The sequence below is a fragment of the Thermomyces dupontii genome, assembly GCF_041956625.1.
Source record: "Thermomyces dupontii strain NRRL 2155 unplaced genomic scaffold VTN31scaffold_1, whole genome shotgun sequence".
In the NCBI taxonomy this organism is placed as follows: domain Eukaryota; kingdom Fungi; phylum Ascomycota; class Eurotiomycetes; order Eurotiales; family Trichocomaceae; genus Thermomyces; species Thermomyces dupontii.
In genome coordinates, this window is record NW_027192307.1 from 2129504 (window position 1) to 2150190 (window position 20687).

Genomic DNA, 20687 nt, shown 5'->3' on the forward strand with positions numbered 1-20687 from the left:
CAACTTCTGATTGGTCGATGCCAATCTCCCATGCCCTCTGCCGCTGACCCGATTCCTCCCAGGTCTCTTTTCGACTCGCTCAAGCATCAATCAGTCGAATTGCCGGCCCATTTCTCGCGGACACAGCCTGCTCCGGCTGTCATTCTGGCGACACTCACCATTCCTAGCCAGTCGCGCGGTTCAATTGCCCATCGCTCGTTCTTAACGTGACCTTTCGGACGTGACACACGTCCCTTCCCCTCGAGAACATGGTGCACAAAGTGCTCTTCTGGAGCGGGTTCGGTACGTGTTTTCAAAATCGTATATCACATCGCTTCTTGCATGGGCTAATATATACTGCTATTTCAGGCATCGCCGTCCGCCTATGGCAACTCGGAATCGAAATGCGTCCCCTGCTGACCAAGGAATCCCTCTGGGTGTATCCCATCTTTGCCGGTGTCGGCGGTGGCTTCGGTTACTGGCTGCAGGGCGTGGAGCAGCGACAATTGAAGATCCTGGCTGATCGCCGCGAAGCACTGTTGGCGAAGCGACGACGACGGGACGAGCGGGAAGGGTTGGTGCAGCAGGAGGGTGCAGCAGCATGAGGCATTGATAGATCAAATAAAGTTGTCGGGGTGATGGTGGGAGGTGACCGGATGTACATTGATGCAATGCTGAAGTCCGTTACATTTATTCAAAACCGAAAAGCATTTACTTTGTTGCAAATTCTAGAATTCACTCTTCGACAAACACGCTCGTATTCTTCTCCAACGCCAGCAATCCCATTCCCTGATATTAGTGCATTAAACGTCACTGCTATATAACAATCATGTCTACATCTATGCAACAAAACTACATACGCCAAAGTCATACAGTTCGGGGAAGATAAGAGAACGCTCATCGAACTTCCTTGACACGACAGGTCCAGCCAGAGTTTTCTTCCAGGAGGGGCAAGCTAATGGCAGGTTAGCTCACTTCCGCCGATGCAGAACGCTTCGAGACGTACCTTGCTCCAAGACACCACCCCAATTCATTACCTTTGATCTTCTTGGCAATCTTGACTTCCCGCGACAGAGGCATCTCATAACCGGTGTGAAGAAGACCCATCATGAAACTGAGATCCAGGCACGACTCGGGCCGGTCCCGGAGCTCATCCATGGCACCTTCGATGCCCTCGAAGATCCCCCAACTGTCCTCTCCGGCGCAGACATTCTCGGTCAATCTCAGCAGTTCGCTGAGAGTGAACGAGTCCGGCATTCCGAGAGGCTTGGTGCGGTCGTAAAAGTACGAGAAGATGTACACATCTTCATCAGCGAACGTCTTGGCCAGCGACGGCTGGTGAACGCCATTGAATGAGCAGGGCTCCAGATTGCATTCGGCATCTTTGTGCAGGATCTTCTCCGCCAGACCTCGGCATTGCGCACCTGCCGAGATTTCTTTGGGACCAACCATGGTCACAGAGACCTCGGGAGCCAAAGGGTGGCCATCATCAAAGGTCAGCTTGACTTGCTGCTGCATGCCGGGGACGATGCAAGGATTCGGAATGGGTTCCTTGACCCATGAAAGGTTCTTTGGGCTCAAAGCAAGCTTCGACTCCACGACTGTCTTGTGAATGGCCTCCCGAGCAGCCATCAGGCCGTAGCCGAGATGCGAATGCTGGTACAGTTCATAATCCTGTCCGCCAAAATTCAAGGAATACTTGTGATCACCGTCGTGCATCTTCTCCAGCGCGCCTGATGAGCCGTCAAACTTGGGCTCGAAGACGATCTGCGTCGATCCACCACCCAGGTCGAAAACGGCGGCGGTGCTTTCCTGCTTGGGCCCTCCGATCTTTCCAAGAAGGTAGTTGGTCGTGATCCACGCATAAACGCCCTCGTCCTTGCCATCCATAATTTCCACGCCACCCTTCTCCCGCGAGACCACGGGGAACGGATACACCGTCTCCAAACGATGCCGAACAGCCTCCAGGATCTTCTCGCTCTTCTCTTTGCCGAGCATTCTCAACCCGGCCGTCGCCTTGACAGCCACTGGAGTGCACGACTTGTATTCATCTGGAACGGCCTCCACGGCAACATCCATCAGGACATCGAGACTCTTCGCAGCGGCTTCCGGGTCATCCTTGTAGGCACTAAGTCCAGAGCCTCCCTTCTTCTTCTCGGTCATCTTGAAGACTTCGTCTTCAAGTTCAGGAGTAGGTCCGCAATTGTTGAATCGATAGACGTGGATGCGTGAGCCCGTGCTTCCCGCATCAATCATCAATGCATACTGAATCAGCGGCTTCTTCGAATCGTACGGCTTGGTGCACTTTTGTGTAGGAGATGACTCCTCTGCGCCGGCTACAAGCTCGATGTCAGCAAGGTGGAGAGGACTGTGACGCAACTACTGAACGCTGTTACCTGAAGCGACTTTGGGAATCGACTTCGTCGAAGGCGTGAACCAGAACAACAGGAGTAGCACGCCCACGACGATCATTCCGGCCTTAACGAGCCGGGACCGTTGGCTTTGCGTTATCATGTTCTTTTCACGATTCATTGATGGATTTTTTGAAGACGGGTCACTATCACTGGAAGAATCGGCGTCTGGCGGCGTTTGTCTTCTTTGATAGGACGCGGCTGCTTGCTTTCTAGAACCCGACGCTCGAGTCTCGCTCCCGATGAACATGCGATTTGACGGCAAAACCAGTCATCAGAGGGTGAAAATGACGCCTGCTCCTGGGTCCGCCGCCGAGGCCGAGTCAGGTCCGTGTACAGGCAAAATCACGATCGCATTGACCTCGGATCCGACTGCGCTGGACCCCGAACATCGATCAGGGGCGAGATTTGAGGAGAGTAAGGGGAAAAGTCTGTTTCAGCAGCCTCTCCCTGCGATTGATGCTTGCAAGTGTGGCGCAAAGATTGTGGCGCTCCAAGATGCTGTGGCTTGCCCCTCGTTTGTGGCCTCAGGCTTTCATCGTGACGACCTGCCAATGAACTGGGAAACTCAAGTCCCGGCTTGCTTCCAGCCTTCCACAGTGCCACTCCCACACTCGCATTGCCGTTCATCAACCGATTCCGCGATCTCGGTACCCTTAGTTCGGCCAATCGGCCGCTCGCCCGGCCAATATGAAGCCCCTTTGCGGCCTGGCATCCATTTCCCAGGCCCTACGGTACGCATTCTCGCACTCGCGACACAGCCAACGCATATCGCAAGCCCTTCTACTCAGCGAATCTCTGGCACGATGGCATCCTCGTCCTCGAATTGCCTCTCCTGCAGAGCGCGCTGTGAGGATCTCGCTGCGATATGCAAGCAGCAAATCCGGACTCCAGAACTTGAAGCAAAATGAGGAAGTGGATGAAGTAATTCAAGTTGTCGGAGAGGATGGTCTTGGACTGCCCACGCGATCGAGCGAGGTGCTGCGGACACTCGACCGGACCCAATACACCCTCGTGCAGGTCGCGCCCGCTTCGGAAGGCCGCGCGGCAGTCTGCAAGATCATGTCAAAGAAAGAAATCTATGAGCAGGAGAAGGCTAAAGCAAAAGCTGCACGTGCTGCCAAAACGTCTACCAAAACTCTGGAGCTGAATTGGGCTATCGACCCGCACGATCTCGGGCACCGGCTGAAGCAGGTCAGGGGCTTCTTGGAAAAGGGCCGGACCGTCGAAATCATCATGACGCGCAAGAAAGGGAAGCGGCCACCAACGGATGCGGAGGTCCAAGGACTGTACGAGAGCGTCATGGAGATGATTGAGGAGGAGCAGGCGGTTGAGACCAAGGCTCGAGAAGGCAAACTGGGGCAGACACTGATGTTGACGATTGCGAAACGAAAGCAATGAGGCAAGCTTGGATAGATATTCCTGTACTATACTGTCTGTACATTATCTCGGTGATAATAGTCACATTTACTGTCAATCGTCGAAGAGCTCTGTCCTTATCCTGGAAACTGGGGAATTTTAGGGCTAGAAAGAGAGCTGAGCCGGATCAACTGATAAACTCCGCAAAAGGTGACGTTTGATTGGCCAATGGCATCTTGCTGACTCAGCTCCATCCGCATAAAAATTCTGAAGACGCGAATGCTCTTCGAATATTGATCCGAGACTGCAATCGTCCATTCCGTCGTTTCTGCTTGCCGCTTCAGTCTCGCCCATTGCTTGGTAGTCGAGATGGCCAGCATTTCGAGATCGATCAATCTGCTTCTGCGGAGCAGCCGCTCCTCCCTGCTTCGCCCTCGGACGGTGAACCCGGTGCACCACGTGTTTGCATCGGAGAAGCTGTCTGCTCGTAGCTTTGCGACGGTCTTCGAGCGGACGAAGCCTCATGTCAATGTTGGTAAGTAAAAGGTCTAACGACGGCTCGATGGAAACTATCTAACTTCCGTGACCACAGGCACAATTGGCCACGTCGATCACGGCAAGGTACTCTCCGCAGTCGAACCTCATCCCAATGCGATTCTAACCGCTCGAACAGACTACCTTGACGGCCGCCATCACCAAGCGTCAGGCCGAGAAGGGTCTGGCTAATTTCCTCGAGTACGGCGCCATTGACAAGGCTCCGGAAGAGCGAAAGCGTGGTATCACCATCTCCACCTCGCACATCGAGTATTCCACCGATAAGCGGCACTATGCCCACGTTGACTGCCCTGGCCACGCCGACTACATCAAGAACATGATCACTGGTGCTGCCAGTATGGATGGTGCTGTTGTCGTCGTCGCTGCTTCTGATGGTCAAATGTATGTTTCGCGTGAGTGAGCTCACGCCGAGTTCAGAGTGCTGATTGAACGATAACAGGCCCCAAACTCGTGAACACCTGCTGCTGGCCCGCCAGGTCGGTGTCCAGAAGATTGTCGTTTTCGTCAACAAGGTCGATGCTGTCCCGGACAAGGAAATGTTGGAACTGGTTGAGCTGGAAATGCGTGAGCTGCTCAACAAGTACGGCTTCGAGGGCGAGGAGACCCCCATTATTTTCGGATCCGCTCTGTGCGCTCTGGAGGGTCGGGAGCCTGAGATTGGCGTTAATAAGATCGATGAGCTTCTGGATGCGATCGACAACTGGATCCCCACGCCGGAGCGCGACCTGGACAAGCCGTTCCTGATGCCCATTGAGGAGGTCTTCTCCATTGCCGGCCGAGGAACCGTCGCTTCCGGTCGTGTTGAGCGCGGTATCCTCAAGCGAGACACCGAGGTTGAAATCGTTGGCGGGCAGAAGGACCCCATTAAGACCAAGGTCACCGACATTGAGACCTTCAAGAAGACCTGCGAAGAGTCCCGCGCCGGTGACAACTCGGGTCTGCTGCTGCGTGGTATCAAGCGGGAGGATATCCGCCGCGGCATGGTTGTTGCTGCTCCCGGCTCCATCACCGCCCATGACCGCTTCCTGGTGTCCATGTACGTCCTCACGGAGGCCGAGGGTGGTCGTCGCACTGGCTTCGGCACCCACTACCGCCCCCAGATCTTCATCCGCACGACCGGTAAGTCCGAATCGCACCGATTGGGCCATATGCTCTTTGCTGACGCTCGTTAGACACGGCCATTGATCTGAGCTTCCCGGAGGGCGCTGAGGAGCGGATGGTCATGCCCGGCGACAACGTCGAGATGGTCGTCAAGACGCACAGGCCCGTCGCCGCCGAGGCTGGTCAGCGGTTCAACATCCGGGAGGGTGGCCGCACGGTCGCCACGGGCATCATCACCCGTGTTCTGTAAAATCTCCCCGCCGATCCAACCAATCCGAAACGATCGTTCCGAGAAGAATGTGTGCAAAACAAGACGCATTTGGGTTCCATCGGGATGGTGCACCTTCGTAGGGAGTTTGAGACATTTGGTTTCCTGTTTTGCTCTGTCTCATCGTCACGTTCTTCAGGTTCTCGATCAATGTATATCTAGGCTACACTGTGTACTTGTACCAAGATGCTTTGGGTTTATGCTGTTCCGGCTGGATTCTCTCCTCTCTTACGTTTTCAGTGATTATGGTAATGCATTGATTGCAATGGCTGTGGCGGTCTTGCATTGATTCCGGTCCGTTCTTGTTGGTTGAAAGTGTAAGCACCGTGGCATCGGCACTCAAATACACAGCCCGATGAGACCATAGGCTTGAATCATTGAACAACTTTTGCTGCCCGATATGACCGGTTACAGTTCTCATTAGAGCTACCTGGGAGTACTGTATGGATATGCATAAAGCTGGCCTACTCTGTACAGAGATCTCTTGAGTAGTACTACAAAATCACAACCCTCTTACTCAAGACAAAAACAAAGAAAAAAAAAACCCCTCGAGTTGAGTGCCAAAAGGGGCTTAAATCTCGTCATCACTCTCCTCCTTCTTCCCCAACTCCTTCCGCAACGTCTTCATCTCATACTCATCCGCCTTGCCGCGGATCGTCGCGTTCGCATTCGCCGACATGGCAATTGCCTGTCTGCCCGTGTCCGACGATTCCAGGAACTCACGTAGACGTTTTTTCGCCTCCTCCAGGGCTTGCTTGGACGCGGCGTCGAGCATCTTCAGGATCGGACCCCAGAGGTTCAGCTGGTAGGCGACATACGCCACGGCGGCGAAGATGAAGAGAATGAAGAAGTAGAACGGATTGCGGAGGACCGCCCAAATCTCGTTCCAGCCCAGAGCGAGGAGCAGGCCGTAAAAGTACAAGGGAATCTGCGTGATGCCGCCGATTGCGCTGCGCTTGGCCTCCACGTAGACCCCGTCGGCAGCCTTTTTGAAGCGCACGGTGAGATCCTGGCGCTTGGCGTCGTTGAGGAACGTCACTTCTTCCTCCAGGCTCTTGCCTTCTTCCTCGTCGACGCCGCCGATCGGGGTGAGGTCTTCCTCGTCAGCCGGCGTCGCGGAGCTGGGCGTCTGGCCGATCCAGCGGTCAAGCGGCGGGGGGGAGGTTTGTTTCGGCGAGGTGAAACTTCGAGAGCAGCGGGATCAGCGTCAACGTGGACTCGCGAGCACGCATGTAGATGCCTTCAATGTCGTCGGTCGGGCGCCAGATCCGCGGCACGCCGGCATCGTCGTAGCGGAATTTGTCTTCAAAGTTCTCGCGTAGCTTCAGCAGGAGGTTGCCCTCCATCACTTCTTCCTCCAGTCGCTGACGGAGCACGCCCCATGACTTTCTTCGGAGCCGCCACAGGCCCACGTCCACCTCGTCGACACTCGCATCGAAGCTGCTGGCGCGATCGGTGAACCTCTGCTCGGCGTCAAGAACAATATCAACGAATAACTTCCATATCCTATCCCAGATTCGAGTCTCCGTCGGCTTCTCGCGAGCTTCACTCCCAGTGGACCCCCCACGTCCCGAGCCGAGGGCGTTGAACTCCAACCCAACTGCGTCCGAGAGACGTGACCGCACCCATCGCTCCACTCGAGTCGCCAGGCGCCGCATCTCGTCCCGCCGCAGCTGGGCACTGACCTCGGCGAGGTCCTTTTGGTACAGAGCCAGCTCCTGCTCATACGTGCTCCACGGCGCCCCTTCAACCACGACCGCGCGAGCTTCGGTCTCAAACTTTTCAAGCGCCACTTGCGTCTCTTGCTTGACAATCTCGGCAAAATCATAGCCAACCCCTTTCTTCTGGCCGGCCTTCACGGCCTTTGACACGGCATCGCCGAAATCTCGGACGCCTGTCTTGTGTGCCGCACTTAGCTGGCCCTGGAACAAAGCCTTCAAACGGGTATCAATCTTGTTCTCCAGCTCCGCACGTTTCCGCTGGTACACGCCCTTGTGATACCGGCTAGCTTCGGTTTCAAAATCCTTGATCGTCTTCGAACGCGCGTTCCGCATGGCCGGCCCCAGCCCGCCCAGAATTTCCGGCACTCCGGAACGGACAATCTCTGCTTGCTTGTTCTCAAAGGGAACAATGACCTCGTCAAACCCATTGAGGACTTCCCGCAGGATCTCATCACACCGGAATTGTGCAAGCAACTCCTGTTGCGTGGGCAGATCCAAGTCCTTGTTGTTCACGATCTGATCCCAGATGCCTTCCGCATAGTGCGCGAACCCATCGGCAGGAATGCGCCGGTGATACTCTGGCAAGAACACTCCGTCTTCTGGTGATCGATCTTTGTTGCTGTCTTTTCGGCCCTCCCTGAACCATGTCCCTAGCTTCTTTGTTTCCGCCGCGAACTGATCGGGCTGATAGCCCTTGTGAGGAAGCCCGTAGAAGGCAAAGTCAAAGTAGTCGTGAATCGTGGAATTCTCTAAGCCCTTTGGCTTGGATATCGAAGACCATATGCGAGACAAATCCTCCAAAAGCGTGCTCTCCAGATTCTTGAGGGGCGTCGTGCCCAAGTAGTCACGGATCACAAAGAAGAGCAGTGACCGATGTGTGGTGCTACGACAACGTCAGCACTTGTGTATCTCAACGGAGAACGTCTACATCAACGTACTTCTTATCCTTGAGGAACAACTGCAGGTTGACTTCGAACACGGTCTTGAGAAGCCCCATGTTGGCACCCTGGTACAGCCCAACCTGGTGCTCCCAGATATTGATGATCAACACCTCACTCGTAGCCAAGGCGAACAGAGCGCTCTTCCGCTCAAAGTCCTGATCCTCGCCCCGCTCTCGACCATCCGTACCCTCGACATCCATGACCAGGATGTTATCCGCCATGCGCGTCGCCGCGTCTTCCGACGTCGTCTTGTTCTTCGACAACCAAATCCCCTTGGTTGTCTGCCGTCGCTCTCGCTCGTTCATGACGGCAAAGCGCGTTCCAAAGAGATAGTTGAGCAGCGTCGACTTGCCGGTCGATTGAGAGCCGAAGACGGAGATGAGATGATAGTTGAAGCCCGCGTTGGAGACATCTTCGAGCGCAAGGTAATTGGACAGATTGGGACTGGAAACATCGGACCGGCTGATTAGAGCTGCGTCGCGCGGCAGTCACGTAATGAAGCAACTCACTTGAATTGCTTGTCCCCGTCAATCACCTGGACTCCATGCTCGTAGGCCGTCGGATCGCTGGAGGCATCCCCGACAGAGGCAAAGTGGCCATTCGGGCCGCCAGAAGCAGTGGCATTCCTGCTACTGGCACCGGAGCCCTCGGACATGATCGCACCCGATTCTTCGAGTCAAACCGGAGGAGAAGCAGCGTAAGTTTGGGGGGGGGGGGGGAGTTGTTGGTCCTCCTGTGTTCGGGGAGAGTGTACGAGATCGTGGCCAAATCAACGTCACAGGGGGACACCGTACAAAAACAACTTCCAGTTGTCTAGGGGATAGGTAGGTCACCAGACCATGATCAACTCTCAACCACTTGGGTTTAGTTACGTTGCGATTCACGAGGACATGGTTCAAATATACAGGTCCGGGCTCGAAATCAACTCTATCTATGACAGAGGTCTCTAGCTGCTGATCTTGTAGCTGTTTGCTAAACAGTTGAAACCGTCATAACCAGAAATAATGGGCTCTATAAATCCGTGGATCACGTGATTTATCTCACAAGGATGTTTCATGGACCCGTTATTTTCTGCCACATATATACAGGGTTCTGGCGACATTCAAGTCAGAGATTCTCCCGCACCAATTCTGCATCCAAAAAGTCGAAGAGCAACGTTTATTGGCTGTTCACCAGCACATATCGATAGCGTGCGCGGCCCTTGTCCATATCGACGACCGCGGAGTTAGCCTCAGACATGGGGCGCTCCACGATCCACGGCCGAACGTTGTGCTTTGCTGCCAGGTCCAGCATCTCGCGAATCTCATTGGGACTTCCAATGAGCGAGCCAGCGACTTGGCGGTTGGCCATGATGAGCGAGAAGGGCGCAAGCGACAGCGTTCCATCCTCAGGAGCGCCGACCTGAACCAAAGTGCCGTGGAGACGAAGGAGGCCAAGATAGTCGTTAAGAGGCATCTGGGAACACAGTCAGCGAGGTTCGTGAATGATCCAGGGGAACCGATGACTGGCGTACCTTGGACGAGGAAATGGTCGAAATGATCAGATCCAAGGTTTTGGCGTTTTCCTTGGCCCAGTTCGGTTCATCTTCGGTGGCGATGTACTTGTCCGCGCCGAGCTTCAGCGCATCCTCTCGCTTGCTGGCGCGGCGAGAGATGGCGACCACTTGGTCGGCACCGAGCGCTCGAGCGAACAGGATCGCAAAGTGGCCGAGACCACCGACGCCGATAACACCCACTTTCTTACCAGGCCCGCAGCCGTACCTCCGCAAGGGAGAGTACACAGTGATGCCACCGCACATCATTGGCGCCGCAGCGGCCGGCGGCAGCCCCTCGGGGATCTTGATGGCGAAGTGCGCCGGAACGCGGTGGTATGTCGCATAACCACCATAGGACTTGCCGCCGTTCTGGTGAATGCTGTTGTACGTGCCAGTCATGCGCGGGCAGTACTGCTCGAGATTGGAGGCGCATTCCTCGCAGGGGCCCTTGCGGCCGCGGCAGGAATCCGACTGAGCGCCGACACCGACAACGTCGCCGACCTTGATATCCTTGACCTGGGAGCCGACTCGCACGACGGTTCCGACGATTTCATGACCAACGCAAACTGGGTACTTGGTCGGTCCCTGCAACGGCGTCAGCGGGTGATACAAGGCAGCAACGGGGAGAAGAAGAAGGAAAAAAAAAGATCCTCTTACCCATCCACTTCGCAGGGTGTGCAAGTCGGAGCCGCAGATTCCGCAATGAGAGACTTTGATATCGATGTCTGTCTCTTCCCATGGCTTAGGCTCGAACTCTCCCCACGTCATCTTCCCATTGATGGCGTCGGGATCGAGACCGAGCCAGCCCTCGAACTTGTAGTCGGTCATTGTGTTAGCGTTGACTGAAGACGATACGTTCTCTGTACGAAGATGCGTTGCGAGTGACTTGAGACGGCGCTGCGACGGCGGGGGGAGGGGAATCGTGTCTTTTATAGACCGCATTATGGAATCTACATCAACCTGCGACGACAGCGATTCAGCTTCCTGCATTGTCTTGATTGCTAAGCAAGATTCTCTATGAGCGGGAACGTTCCCATTCCGTGCTTCTCATTGGCATCGAACGACGGATCTTGTGGAGTCGTGGCGAGGGTCCCTGAGTTCAAAAGCCGCAATATGGGTCCGTCCGTCATTGAATTTCTAGAAGCTTTCACCCGTATAACTACTCTAATCCCCGAGAGTCTGAGCTGATCTTGGTTGACAGCACGGCATGTCTCGGTACCTACCGTGACTACACGTGTCTTCGACCAATATCTACCTTGAGCGGCAGATTTTTTGCTCGATGACAGAAGACCATCTTCATCCCTTCACAATCATTGGTTCCATACTGTCAAAATGTTTGACTGCCACGGAGATAACCCACTCTCCACAAGCTCAGGGTTCAAGCAAAGAAGTACATACTGTACAGCGTGTGGGGCCATAACTTATGCATTTCTGTGAAATTCATCATCGCAAAGAGTCAGATCCTTACGACAATGTCATCAGCAATTGCTAGATTTGTACTGAAGCGCCGAGGCAAAACATCAGACACAGTACGGAGTACAATTCGAGTAAATGCCAGTTCGGTAATCGGCACCTGAGCCATGTCACTCGAACGCCCATGCATGTCGGAAAAGCAATTGGCAGGTTTTTTTTTTTTTTTTTTTTTTTTTTCAAAGGTAATGCCTAGATACACGATGATTATACCGAATGGAACTGTATGATTATGGTTATAAAGATATCCGGCGTAATCGCCCACAATAATTCCAAGATTATACAGTCATAGTTGAGTTACAGACTGCTAATAGTTATGAATAGCTTCTTGTCAAAGTTTGAAGAAACTTTTCCGCCTCCCCGACTCCCGCTCCTTTGTACCTTCCCTCCTCCCCGACAGTCACGTGAACAGTGGCGCTCTCGGATTTCACTTTCTCTACATGGATTCAACGCTTGAATCAATTACATCAGTACCTCCATACAGATCTCCATCCTGTCACCAAAATCCCGTATTGACGCGTAGAAATATCTCAAAAAGATCCCACCACAAGTTTCTGTTCCTGTCTTGGCATTAATAGTTTATTTCAGGGCCTTTTCCCGACGTCTTAGCGTGACGAGCTGCCAACCAATGACAACAACAGCATGTTAACGTCAACTTTGAATCGAACATGAAGTATTTCGATCAGGACTATGTATTCGATGTAATGAACCAGCGATGAATGGTATATTATTTCCATTTTTTATCCAATATTGCATACTACATACAATCTGTTCCTCGGTATGGTTCTCGAGCTGAAATTCAAGAAATCTACATATTGTACTACCTATCGTCGGACGATTTCATCCGGAGTTTTAGGGTTATCACCGAGGAGAACCTGACTGAAATCTGAGCTGATCGATGAAGAAGAGCATGTCCAATATACATAATGAATATATCGATGTGATGATCTGTGGGGCTTCATCTATTGTATTTACATAGTGTACGGAGTACAGTGACGTAAAGTTCTTCCATGGAATAACCAAACGACAGTTGAGATGAGTATGACCTTTTTCTTTTTTTTTTTTTATGCGTATAGGTAGTATGGTCATTATATTCCCCGTTTGTACAGTTCAAAAGTGTAGTACCTTGATTTGCATGGACTACAACTCTTTAGACTCTTTTTGCATGTCTCGAATTTTGCATCCTGAGTACATAGGTCATGCCGCATGCAATGTGCTGTCCCGACCTCAAATAGCCTTTGCAACCTCGTTCCTAAGCTAGGGCATGATGTCAATGCTAAACTTCCGTCTTCAAGACCGAAGACCGAGGCTGAGGCTGAAGTTGCAGACGGAGCTGTTTCTCATATTGATCAACCTTGAATGACCAGACCCATCCGTCATGAATGGATAGCCGCACATCGATGGATTCGATTCAATCCCGGACGCCGAGCGACCGAGCACGTCACGTCAAATCGCCGGACAAACGATTTGAGCCGTCTTCGGCAGAACTAAACAATAACGGGTTGCATCGCCGAGATCTAGACACCAAGAACCACCGATAGATCAATCAATGTCATTCCCTCTATCAAACCACGGGATCCGAATTTTCATGCGTGACTAGCGTACAGACAAAGGTTCATCATGAGTCAGCCTCAGCCTTCCCAATGGCAAGCTTCGCCGCTCGAAGCTTTTTCGCATCCAGACCGACGTCGTCCGCGTACGGCTCAAAGGCGTCCAGCATCTCTTTCAGCGATGCCCGTAGCGTGTGGAGTAGAACATCAATGTCCTCTGGCAGAGATCCGTCCGGTTCCTCTCCGCGGACAAAGCTTTCAACCTCGTCAATGGTGTGCGTCCACAGCGTGATCACGCTGGGAACATCCGCTTGCACCTTCCCATACGGGTCTTCGGACAAACTCGCCACGAGTAGCTTGCCGATAGCGTCAACGGCGTCGATGATGCTCGCGGCCATGCTGTGCGGGGCGCCGAAGATGACACTCCGGAGGTGTTGGGTGCGGGATTGGCGGAACGGTATGACTAGAGGTGCGTTACTGAATAGTGACCAGAAAGAGGAGTTGCCGGATCGTGTCTTCGCCGGCGGGAGGGCTTTTGTCTTGCTGGAAAGCGGCGATTGTAGTAAGCGGGCTTTTCGCTCCGGGCTCAAAATGACGTTCGACGCCTGAGTGATCGCCTGCTTGGCTTTGGCGCGGGCCGCTGGTGTCCAGTCCGGTGCTTGCCCGTAGGATCGTGCTGCGGAGCCGAGCGACTCACCGAGCCGACCCGTGAGAGATCGCGGCGGAGGCGAGGCCATGAGAATGTTCTCCTCCTTTGGAGGATCGGTGAGATGGGGCAACGTCTCCAGTTGCAGCTGAGACTTTTCGTCATCGCTCGGTGGTTCTGGTGCAGGCGGGTTGCTTGCCTGTTGAATCCGCGTGGTGATGCCGTTGATTTCCTCGACAGCCGCCTCGAGGACCTGACTCCATGCTGGCCCTCCTTCGCGGTCGATGTCGCTAAAGATATTCTTCCGGCGGTCGGCGAACTTCTGTGCGATGAAGCTCAACTCCCAAAATGCAAACGTCCTCACGACCTCCTTCTTAGCCTTCAGGCCAGTGATCAGGCTACCCGTAGGGTCCTTTGTCTCTGTAGTGAGGGGCTGTTCCCTTCTCAAGGGTTCCTTTGTCATGAAAACCGTAAAGAACACGTTGGTGGCCTGCCACAAGAGAACAAGACATGGACCGGATACGACTTGATGCGGGAAAAGCGTATACAGAACTGGCGGAACACGGCCGGGAGGATCAGCGGCTGCTCGCGGGAAGTCCCAAAAGAGCTTTGCGAAATAAAGCGTCAAACTCCACGCCGGGCGCCGCAGAAGTAGCAAGTACGTAAACGGACTGGCAGCCGTCACCACAGCGCTGCTCCACAAGGCATCTGCCACGCCCTTTGCCATGGACTTCTTGATCCGCGCCACGACTGACTCGACACGGTGAATCCGTTGGTCTTGCGAGTCGGGTGTGCGCTTGTCGATGGGAATAACCAGGTGATCGTAGTCATGATACAGATGCAGAAAAGCTTGTACTACGGCCAAGCTGAAGAGGTATGCGCGGAGGTAGATTGGTCGCTCGTTCAGCATGACGCGCTCAGTTGGTCTACCTGATCAGTGAGAGCCCAAGAAATACTTTCCGCACAGGGCTGACCTACCGAGGAGGTTTCACCAAGCCCAGATTCGCGCTCTTGGGAGAGGACCAAATATAAACCTCACTAAATAACCAAGCCGAAAGAATATACCATCCCAGCGTCTGAATGATGCGCAGAGGAAAGACGGACCGGAAAGTCGCAAACGGCGACGTCGTCGTTCGAGAACCGACATGCATCTGGCCAACGCGGAGGATAAATATCGTCAAGCTGGAAAGAAACAAAAGGATTGCGCGAAAACCGCACGACCCAAAGGGAAACCATGACCACAAAACTTGAGCGCAAGTCAGCACGGCAAAGTACCGAAGTTCGTCCTGGAAACTCACATGAAGTCTTGGTGCCAATCACAAAGGCAATCGCATAATCAACCAGCAAAGCCAGCGCGGAGGCATGAACGAACCTCCGATGCAAGACCGAGGTCAGAATCCGCCTGTACGGGCGTGGTCGTGTCGTCGCCATGGCGTGTGGAGGGCAAATCGAGTCCAACGAGCTTTCGAAAAGAAAGTTCACAACATTGTGCGAGCCCAAGGAGCCGGTGTCGGGCCAGAAATGCCGGAGCTGGCCAAATAGAGAGCGACTATTCTTCAAACGTAGAGCTTCGCTCCAAAACCTCTGAGATGTTTTTGCTAACAAAAACAAAAACAGCAATAAGCTTCTTTCACGTGATGTCGAGTTGATATATTTACACTAAACCCGAATAGGTATGGATAAACTATCCCGCTGCAACGTCATTGGCAGTTTGGCACAGCCCTGCCTGGGCCTGAGGCAACCAGAGGACCGGACATGATCGGCTCTCCTCACCGTCTTCTCCTCGAACTGTCAACAAAAGCTCAGATGCAATCGTCGCCATGTCCTTTGATCGTCTGAACTCGCTGGAGTCGCAACCGACGGACTGGCGACTCGGCGACGACGCCCAGTACCGCGATGACCCGGAGTTCCACCGATTTGCGGAGAATGTATCGAATGAGTTGTTCACGCTGACATCCAACACCACGAACCTCTCCAAGCAGATTGCATTGCTTGGAACGAGGCGCGACACGGAACGCGTGCGCGAACGCATCCATGATCTTCTAGAGGAGACACGAGCGGGGTTCAAGGATGTGGGCGAGAAGATCAAGAAGATCCAGACGTGGGAAGACGTCAATGTAGGCAACCAATGTTCAATTGATCGCCTCAAGAATATAACTGACATGACCCTTCTAGCCGGCCCAAAAATGGACCCAACAGAAACTATCCACCGAATTCCGAGCCACGCTCGAAGAATTCCAAACGGTCCAGCGCCGCGCGCTCGAGAAGCAACGCGCATCTGCCGTCGCCAGTCGCACTGCGCTTGATGAGGCCGAACAGCGTGCCGGAACTGGCGCCACTGGTGACGAAGGTCAGCTTCAACAGCAACAACAACAACAACAACTCCAGCAAGAACTCCAGCAGGAGCAGCCCCGCCTCGCCAACCAGGACGAGGTTGATTTCCAGGAAGCCCTGATCATCGAGCGGGAGGCGGAGATCCGCAACATCGAGCAGAGCGTCAGCGAGCTCAACGAGCTGTTCCGCGACGTCGCGCACATCGTGCACGAGCAAGGAGGGCAGCTGGACATTATCAGCGAGAATGTCCAGAACGTCACCCGGGACACGCGCGGCGCCAACGTGGAGCTGCGCAGCGCGAGCCGCTACCAGAAGAACGCGCGGAATAAGATGTGTTGCTTGTTGATCATTCTGGCGGTGATTCTGGCGATCATCATCCTGGCAGCGGTTCTGGGTTGACCTTGTGCATTCTGCACTATTGGATTTGTACTGTGTGCTCTTTATGTTGTCATGCGTTCATTCTTACGAGCAAGGTTATGTCTTTGGGATGGATTATGTTTGAGGGAATGGGCGTCGGAGTCATGGCATTGTCTGGTATTCGACCTGACTTGTACATACAACATGCTTCCTCCTGATTGACGATCGCCCTTGGTTTGCGTATCTAGTAATGCCTAGATACACGATGATTATACCGAATGGAACTGTATGATTATGGTTATAAAGATATCCGGCGTAATCGCCCACAATAATTCCAAGATTATACAGTCATAGTTGAGTTACAGACTGCTAATAGTTATGAATAGCCAATAAGCGCGCCATTCAGCATGGGGTCATTTTCGCGCTTGTTCACTGCCTTTGCCCAGCAGATCCTCGACCATCCCACTCCATAATTCTCCGATGATGCCCTTTTGCTTCGATTGCCGGGCGCCATTCTGCCGCTGGTGATGTTCCCCGTCTCGAGACCGACCGACCGTCTCGGTGAGACGGAAGGGGTCGATGTCGACGGCATGATTATCGACCACCTCGGTCATCGGGCTGGCCGACGTATCCGAGGCGATCTCGGACACGGCGTGGATCTCCGGCTTCATGGCTGATGAGGAGGAAGCCGAGGAACGGCCGTAGCTCAGGGCAGCATCGGGCGGGATCGGCATGCGCGGCTGCAGGCTGTAGGGGTCCTCCGGCTCCTCGCGCAGGTTGGGGAAGTAAACAAAATCGACGGTTGACGAGTCATTGACGGCCTTGCTGGCGCGCGATGTGTTGACGTGGCGGGTTTCCGACGGTCTACAGCTTTGTTTAGTTTCTGATGTCGCGAGGGCTGCGAAATCAGTGTGGAGCTTACCCTCGGAAAGCATTCCCGTCAATCCGGCGCCTGGCAATGCTAAAAGCACGCGATTGGAGCAGGTCATAGTTGATCAATCGGTCAATCAGCTGCGAATTGAGGGGTCAGCCAGTGGTTCGATAGTCCGGACACTGCGGTTGGAGAGGCATACCTCGGCCTTGGTGCCGCTCGTTCGCAGAGAACGGCGCTCGCACTCAGCCTTGAGGTCGGCCAGGGTGCGGCTCGCATACAAGGTGGTCTTGTCGGAGCCGTCGACGGGCTGCGCGGAGAAAGCGCCGGTGATGTGCAATCTCCGGCGGCAGTAGAGGGTGGTTGCGGAAGTGTACTGTTGGGAAAGAGCGCGGAGGGCGCGCAGGGAAGTCGAGTGAGGAGCTGCCATCATGTAACTACTAGTAGTAGTAATCCTCGTAGGATCGAGTAGAAGCTCTGGTTTTAAGCCCAGCAGGTCAGTCAATGGCAACGGAAATTGACAGAGAAAACGCAACCGCGAAAGAGCAATGGAGGAACAATTAATAATCCGAAGCTAACGGGAAAAGAGCAAAATGGCAGGAACCGACCTGAACTGGGTGGTGCACCTTCTTTTTTGGTCCTTCTTCTGTTGGGGGGAGTCACGCCTTCTGTTGAGGACCTGAGGCAGGTTCCAGACGGGTCCGTTCTTTCCCTGTGGGGAAGAAGAGCTGATCGTCTCAAATCGGGTTTAGTGTAGTTGATTTAAACCTGTTCAGGAAGGCTAGGACAATTTATGGGGAAAGCTGTGGGAGCTCAGGATCTTGAACCGATTGAGGAGTGAGGAGTGATGAGGACTCCGGGAATGACGCTGCGATGAGGGCCGAAGGCAGGAGAAGAGCGCAGAAAAGAGTCGAAAGAGGGGCTTTGACGGTTGATATTTTTGCGCGTCGGATTCAAGTATGGGGTACTCCGTGCTCGGTACTCCGTACTCCTCTGCACGTAATTACCGATCGGTATAGGGACTGCATGAAGTATTCCGTATACTTGACCAATCTCATCATACTCTGGACTCGAACAACTATCCAATCGCTACGGAGTCAAGGATCGTTCGGAAGGATGGAAATCACTCGAGGATTGAACGAATCATGCCAAACTTCTCCAAAAGAACGAGCGACATTCGACGATCCATTGTCCCGATCCCAGTCGGGGAGATTCGGAAGAATACCATCTGGGGATTCGGATTGGACTTTTGGAACCATCATCCCCGAAAAAGGCTTCGAGTCGTTTGACTCATTCTCTTCAGTCCGAAACGGCCAGCGACAACCTAACAAGCCTTCAGATGCGGGGAAACTTCGTGGAGTCGGAAGCGGTGAGGATCATGACAGGGGTGCCATTGGCGTGGAGTCATGGTGACCACTGAGAAGATAAGACTTCAATGAGAGTTCGTTGCTCGCGATCAAGGATATGACCAGTCATAATACGGGTGCCCGCTAAACTTCTTCGTACTTGTAACCATAGGAAAAGGTTGAAGAGACGCCGCTATGTACATGTCGCATCTATTCTATCCAAGAGACTGTGCAATAAATCATGTATCTTCGACACTTCTACCATACCATCACGATTCGGCAAAGTAACGAGCTTCACGTGAATACACGGACCGGCCGTCGAGTGATCAAGAGAATACCCTCGGTGATCAGACATGCCGATGGCGTGTTCCGGCAGATCCGTGGGACCAGACCGAGGCCGAGGACGCGACCACTCACAGCTTGGAGCCACGTTGCGGCCCCCGTCGAGCCACCTTGCGTGCATACGGATGCTCTCGACTACTGGGCACAAGGTGGTCAATGTCGCCCGTGTGGACGAGCTCGGGGCCGGCTTCGTCCAGGCTAGTGATGCCCACGTTGCGCATCGCGGTTTCGAGCTCGTCTCGCATAACTAGAAAGAAATCAGCCAACGATCAAACAGAAACGTAGTCAATCAAAGGGAATGAGACGCACTGTCAATCAGATGCTCGACCCCCTCCTGCCCGTAGTTGGTTGCAAACAGCGTACTCCGACCCATTCCGACGGCCCTGGCCCCAAGGGCAACCGCCTTGAGAATGTCGGTGCCGCGGCGAATGCCGCTATCGACATAGACCTCCATGCGGTCAAAGATCTCCGGGCAGCGCTTATGAAGTTCCAGCAACGTGATGATGGACGGCGGGCTGGTGTCGAGATTGCGCCCGCCGTGGTTGCTCAGCAGGATGCCGTCGACGCCAGCCTCCATCGCGCGGATGGCGTCGTCGGCGCTCATGATGCCCTTGAGGCAGATGGGCAGATGCGTGTGCTTGCGGGCCCAGGCGATGTCGTCCCATGTCAAACCCGGGTCGATATGGCTGGCCATCAGGCGTCCCAGGCCACCGCCCTTCTTGTCCTTCTTGGCCTTGGCCTGCGACATGGGGACCTGCAGGGCTTTACTACTCGCATCGATCTTGGCCCGCTCATCCGCCTCGCGTTTGCCCGGCCAGGCAGCGTCCACGGTGATGTGCACCGCTTTGACTTGCGGCAGGGACGAGATCAGACGGAGAAGCTCGGCGGACTTCTCCCGGTCAGGGCTGACGTAGAGCTGGAAGAAGAAGTTGTTCTGCGGTGCGGCCTGGACGAGCTCCTCGATGGAATAGGAGGAGTTGTTGGACACCTAGGCCAGTAAAGTCAGCCAAGTCTGCTGGCAAGTATACAGCTTTGGCACGTACGCCCTGCATAATCCCTTTGTTCTGGCACGCGCGCGCAATGGCGCATTCGCCGTCGGGGTGAATCAACTTGGCCATCGCCGCGGGACTGACAAACAGCGGCATCGTAGTTTTGACCCCCAGGATCGTCGTGGCCGTGTCCACCTTGCGAACATTGCGCATCACGCGCGGCCGGAACCATATTCGGTCGAAGCAAGACTTGTTGGCCTCTTTTGTGATGAGATCCGTCGCCGCGCTGTACAAGAACGCCCATGCCTTCTTGCCAAGCGTCTTGGATGCGACTTGCTCAAAGTCGTGGGCGTTGATCAGATTCTCCAGCGGTGGCTTGACGTTGTCCTCCTGCGTCACTTGCCCATTGTCGGTCGACTGCTCCCTGAGCCAGTCATCAGTCACTGTCGATTGATCGAGAACACCCTTGAGCTTGTCTGCGCTCAGGTTTCTCTGGACGAGCGAGGGCGCGTGCACCTCATTGTACGCTTTGGTCGCGTCACGGCCAGCGTACTTCAGGATAACTAGAGAGAATCAGTAACTGCAGCTTTGATCACTGTCCATAGTACAGTACTCACTGGCCGAGCCACCAGGATGCTGTTCAAGAAAGTCTGTCAAATCCCAAACCTGGCCATTGATAACAAGCCAGCAGTCGGAGGAGGTGTTGTGCTTCGCAATCTCCTGGACGGTGAGCAATCTTCCCTCGCCCATTTCGAGAATGCTGTCAAATTGGACTTTCAAAATCGATCAAGGTTGAATCGGTGTTCAGCTCTTGGCTTTTGATTCAATCAAGCCAACCGGGCGACACTGATCTAGCACAACCAATCCAACTCGACAAGTTCTATGATGTTTTTGTCTGCATTGTCTGCTGCAC

At 53.9% G+C, this 20687-nt stretch overlaps 10 protein-coding genes across 10 annotated transcripts; 4 read left to right on the forward strand and 6 right to left on the reverse strand.

Annotated features, from left to right (window-relative positions):
• Nucleotides 1-248: 248 nt before the first annotated feature.
• Nucleotides 249-584, forward strand: VTN31DRAFT_787 (uncharacterized protein; the record flags this gene model as incomplete). The annotated part of the gene is made up of 2 exons (XM_069408329.1): nt 249-282; nt 349-584. 2 exons carry the CDS (start codon nt 249-251, stop codon nt 582-584), a joined length of 270 nt encoding a protein of 89 aa, XP_069263643.1.
• Nucleotides 585-876: 292 nt separating this feature from the next.
• VTN31DRAFT_788 (uncharacterized protein) lies at nt 877-2511 on the reverse strand (the record flags this gene model as incomplete). The annotated part of the gene is made up of 3 exons (XM_069408330.1): nt 877-934; nt 986-2315; nt 2376-2511. 3 exons carry the CDS (start codon nt 2509-2511, stop codon nt 877-879), a joined length of 1524 nt encoding a protein of 507 aa, XP_069263644.1.
• A 569-nt stretch (nt 2512-3080) lies between these two features.
• On the forward strand, nt 3081-3791 carry VTN31DRAFT_789 (uncharacterized protein; the record flags this gene model as incomplete). Its single annotated transcript, XM_069408331.1, has 1 exon — nt 3081-3791. One exon carries the CDS (start codon nt 3081-3083, stop codon nt 3789-3791), a length of 711 nt encoding a protein of 236 aa, XP_069263645.1.
• Nucleotides 3792-4118: 327 nt separating this feature from the next.
• Nucleotides 4119-5655, forward strand: VTN31DRAFT_790 (uncharacterized protein; the record flags this gene model as incomplete). The annotated part of the gene is made up of 5 exons (XM_069408333.1): nt 4119-4284; nt 4342-4370; nt 4423-4685; nt 4744-5423; nt 5477-5655. The coding sequence occupies 5 exons, from the start codon at nt 4119-4121 to the stop codon at nt 5653-5655; spliced, it is 1317 nt and encodes a 438-aa protein (XP_069263646.1).
• A 1163-nt stretch (nt 5656-6818) lies between these two features.
• Nucleotides 6819-8990, reverse strand: VTN31DRAFT_791 (uncharacterized protein; the record flags this gene model as incomplete). Its single annotated transcript, XM_069408334.1, has 3 exons — nt 6819-8277; nt 8333-8779; nt 8845-8990. The coding sequence occupies 3 exons, from the start codon at nt 8988-8990 to the stop codon at nt 6819-6821; spliced, it is 2052 nt and encodes a 683-aa protein (XP_069263647.1).
• Nucleotides 8991-9493: 503 nt separating this feature from the next.
• On the reverse strand, nt 9494-10697 carry VTN31DRAFT_792 (uncharacterized protein; the record flags this gene model as incomplete). The annotated part of the gene is made up of 3 exons (XM_069408335.1): nt 9494-9790; nt 9849-10454; nt 10527-10697. The coding sequence occupies 3 exons, from the start codon at nt 10695-10697 to the stop codon at nt 9494-9496; spliced, it is 1074 nt and encodes a 357-aa protein (XP_069263648.1).
• A 2260-nt stretch (nt 10698-12957) lies between these two features.
• Nucleotides 12958-14966, reverse strand: VTN31DRAFT_793 (uncharacterized protein; the record flags this gene model as incomplete). The annotated part of the gene is made up of 3 exons (XM_069408336.1): nt 12958-14461; nt 14514-14781; nt 14834-14966. 3 exons carry the CDS (start codon nt 14964-14966, stop codon nt 12958-12960), a joined length of 1905 nt encoding a protein of 634 aa, XP_069263649.1.
• A 389-nt stretch (nt 14967-15355) lies between these two features.
• Nucleotides 15356-16268, forward strand: VTN31DRAFT_794 (uncharacterized protein; the record flags this gene model as incomplete). The annotated part of the gene is made up of 2 exons (XM_069408337.1): nt 15356-15652; nt 15711-16268. The coding sequence occupies 2 exons, from the start codon at nt 15356-15358 to the stop codon at nt 16266-16268; spliced, it is 855 nt and encodes a 284-aa protein (XP_069263650.1).
• Nucleotides 16269-16639: 371 nt separating this feature from the next.
• Nucleotides 16640-17527, reverse strand: VTN31DRAFT_795 (uncharacterized protein; the record flags this gene model as incomplete). Its single annotated transcript, XM_069408338.1, has 3 exons — nt 16640-17090; nt 17149-17237; nt 17300-17527. The coding sequence occupies 3 exons, from the start codon at nt 17525-17527 to the stop codon at nt 16640-16642; spliced, it is 768 nt and encodes a 255-aa protein (XP_069263651.1).
• Nucleotides 17528-18856: 1329 nt separating this feature from the next.
• VTN31DRAFT_796 (uncharacterized protein) lies at nt 18857-20524 on the reverse strand (the record flags this gene model as incomplete). The annotated part of the gene is made up of 4 exons (XM_069408339.1): nt 18857-19032; nt 19095-19773; nt 19829-20337; nt 20392-20524. The coding sequence occupies 4 exons, from the start codon at nt 20522-20524 to the stop codon at nt 18857-18859; spliced, it is 1497 nt and encodes a 498-aa protein (XP_069263652.1).
• Nucleotides 20525-20687: the final 163 nt, after the last annotated feature.